This window comes from Corapipo altera, unplaced genomic scaffold, assembly GCF_003945725.1.
Source record: "Corapipo altera isolate COAL_440 unplaced genomic scaffold, ASM394572v1 57372, whole genome shotgun sequence".
Classification (NCBI taxonomy): domain Eukaryota; kingdom Metazoa; phylum Chordata; class Aves; order Passeriformes; family Pipridae; genus Corapipo; species Corapipo altera.
The window spans coordinates 1-1,309 of NW_020891829.1; the positions used below are offsets into that span (position 1 = coordinate 1).

General features: G+C 67.8%; 1 protein-coding gene across 1 annotated transcript; it reads right to left on the reverse strand.

The window, feature by feature from the left end:
- Window positions 1–11: 11 nt before the first annotated feature.
- On the reverse strand, window positions 12–685 carry LOC113942601 (probable carboxypeptidase X1; the record flags this gene model as incomplete). The annotated part of the gene is made up of 2 exons (XM_027633703.1): window positions 364–685; window positions 12–270 (listed from the first exon to the last, which is right to left on the reverse strand). Coding segments are annotated over exons 1-2 (427 nt in total), but the record flags the coding sequence as incomplete, so codon positions are not given.
- Between the last annotated feature and the right edge of the window lie 624 nt (window positions 686–1,309).

Here is a 1,309-nt window from a genome sequence, read left to right on the forward strand (position 1 = left end):
GGGGGGCTCACCGTGGCATTGGCACAGACTGGGAGGTTTCAGGGGGCCCATCGTGGTGTTGGCACAGCCTGGGGGGTCTCGGGGGCTCACCGTGGCGTTGGCCAGGGTGTAGTACTCGGGGATGGGGATGTAGTGGTTGGGGAACTCGTGCGGCACCAGGTCGTTGTCCTCGGCGTCCCACAGCGCCGTGTTCAGGTCGGCGAAGTTGTGGTTGAGGTCGATGCCCTCGTAGGTCCAGCGGCCCATGGCCCAGCCCGCCAGCTCCGAGCCCTGTGGGGGCACGGGGGCACTGGGATGGGCACTGGGATGGGCACTGGGATGGGCCCCGGGGCGGCCCCAGGGGGTCCTGTCCCCCATCCCTACCAGCTCGTAGGCGGTCTCGTATCCGTCGGGGTTCATGGAGGGCAGCAGGTGGATCCGGGTGTCCGTGACCAGCTGCACCACGCGGGGGTTGCCCCTCCGGAATTCCCGGCACAGGTATTCCATGAGGTTGAGCAGCAGCTCCCGGCCCAGCACCTCGTTCCCGTGCATCCCGGCCACGTAGCGGAACTCGGGCTCCCCTGCCGGGCACGGGGACGTGGCTGTGGGGGCACGGCCACCCCCCCGCTGTGCCCCGAGCCAGCCTGGGTGTCCCTGGGACCGACCCTGTCACCTGCACCGCCCTGGGCATCCCAAATCACCCCATCCTGCACCAGTCTGGGTGTCCCTGGAGACTGTCCCCATCCACCTGCACCATCCTGGGTGTCCCTGTCCTCCCCTGTCCCCATCCTGCACCAGTCTGCGTGTCACAGCACACCCCATTCCTATCCTGGGCATCCCCATCCACCCTGTCCCTGTGCTGTGCCAGCCTGGGCATCCCTGGTGACTGTGCCCATCCCCTGCACCAGCCTGGGTGTTCCCAGTGACCCCATCCCCATCCTGGGCATTCCCAGCCTCCCCATCCCCATCCAGCACCGCCCTGGGTGTCCCCCGTCACCCCATCCTGCACCTGACTGTGTGCCCCTGTTCCCCTGTGTCCCCACCCACCTGCACCATCCTGGGTGTCCCTGGTGACTCTCTGCATCCCCACTCTGTCCCCATCCTGGGTGTCCTTGTCCCCATCCTGCACCGGCTTGTGTGTCCCTGGAGTCTGTGCCCACCCACCTGCAGCAACCTGGGTGTCCCCAGCCACCCTGTCCCCAGCCTGGGTGTCCTTGTCCCAGTCCATCCCCATCCAGCACCGTCCTGGGTGTCCCCAGTCACCGCATCCTGCACCTGACTGCGTGTCCCTGTCCCCCCGTGTCCCCATCCCGGGTGTCCCTGTCCCCCC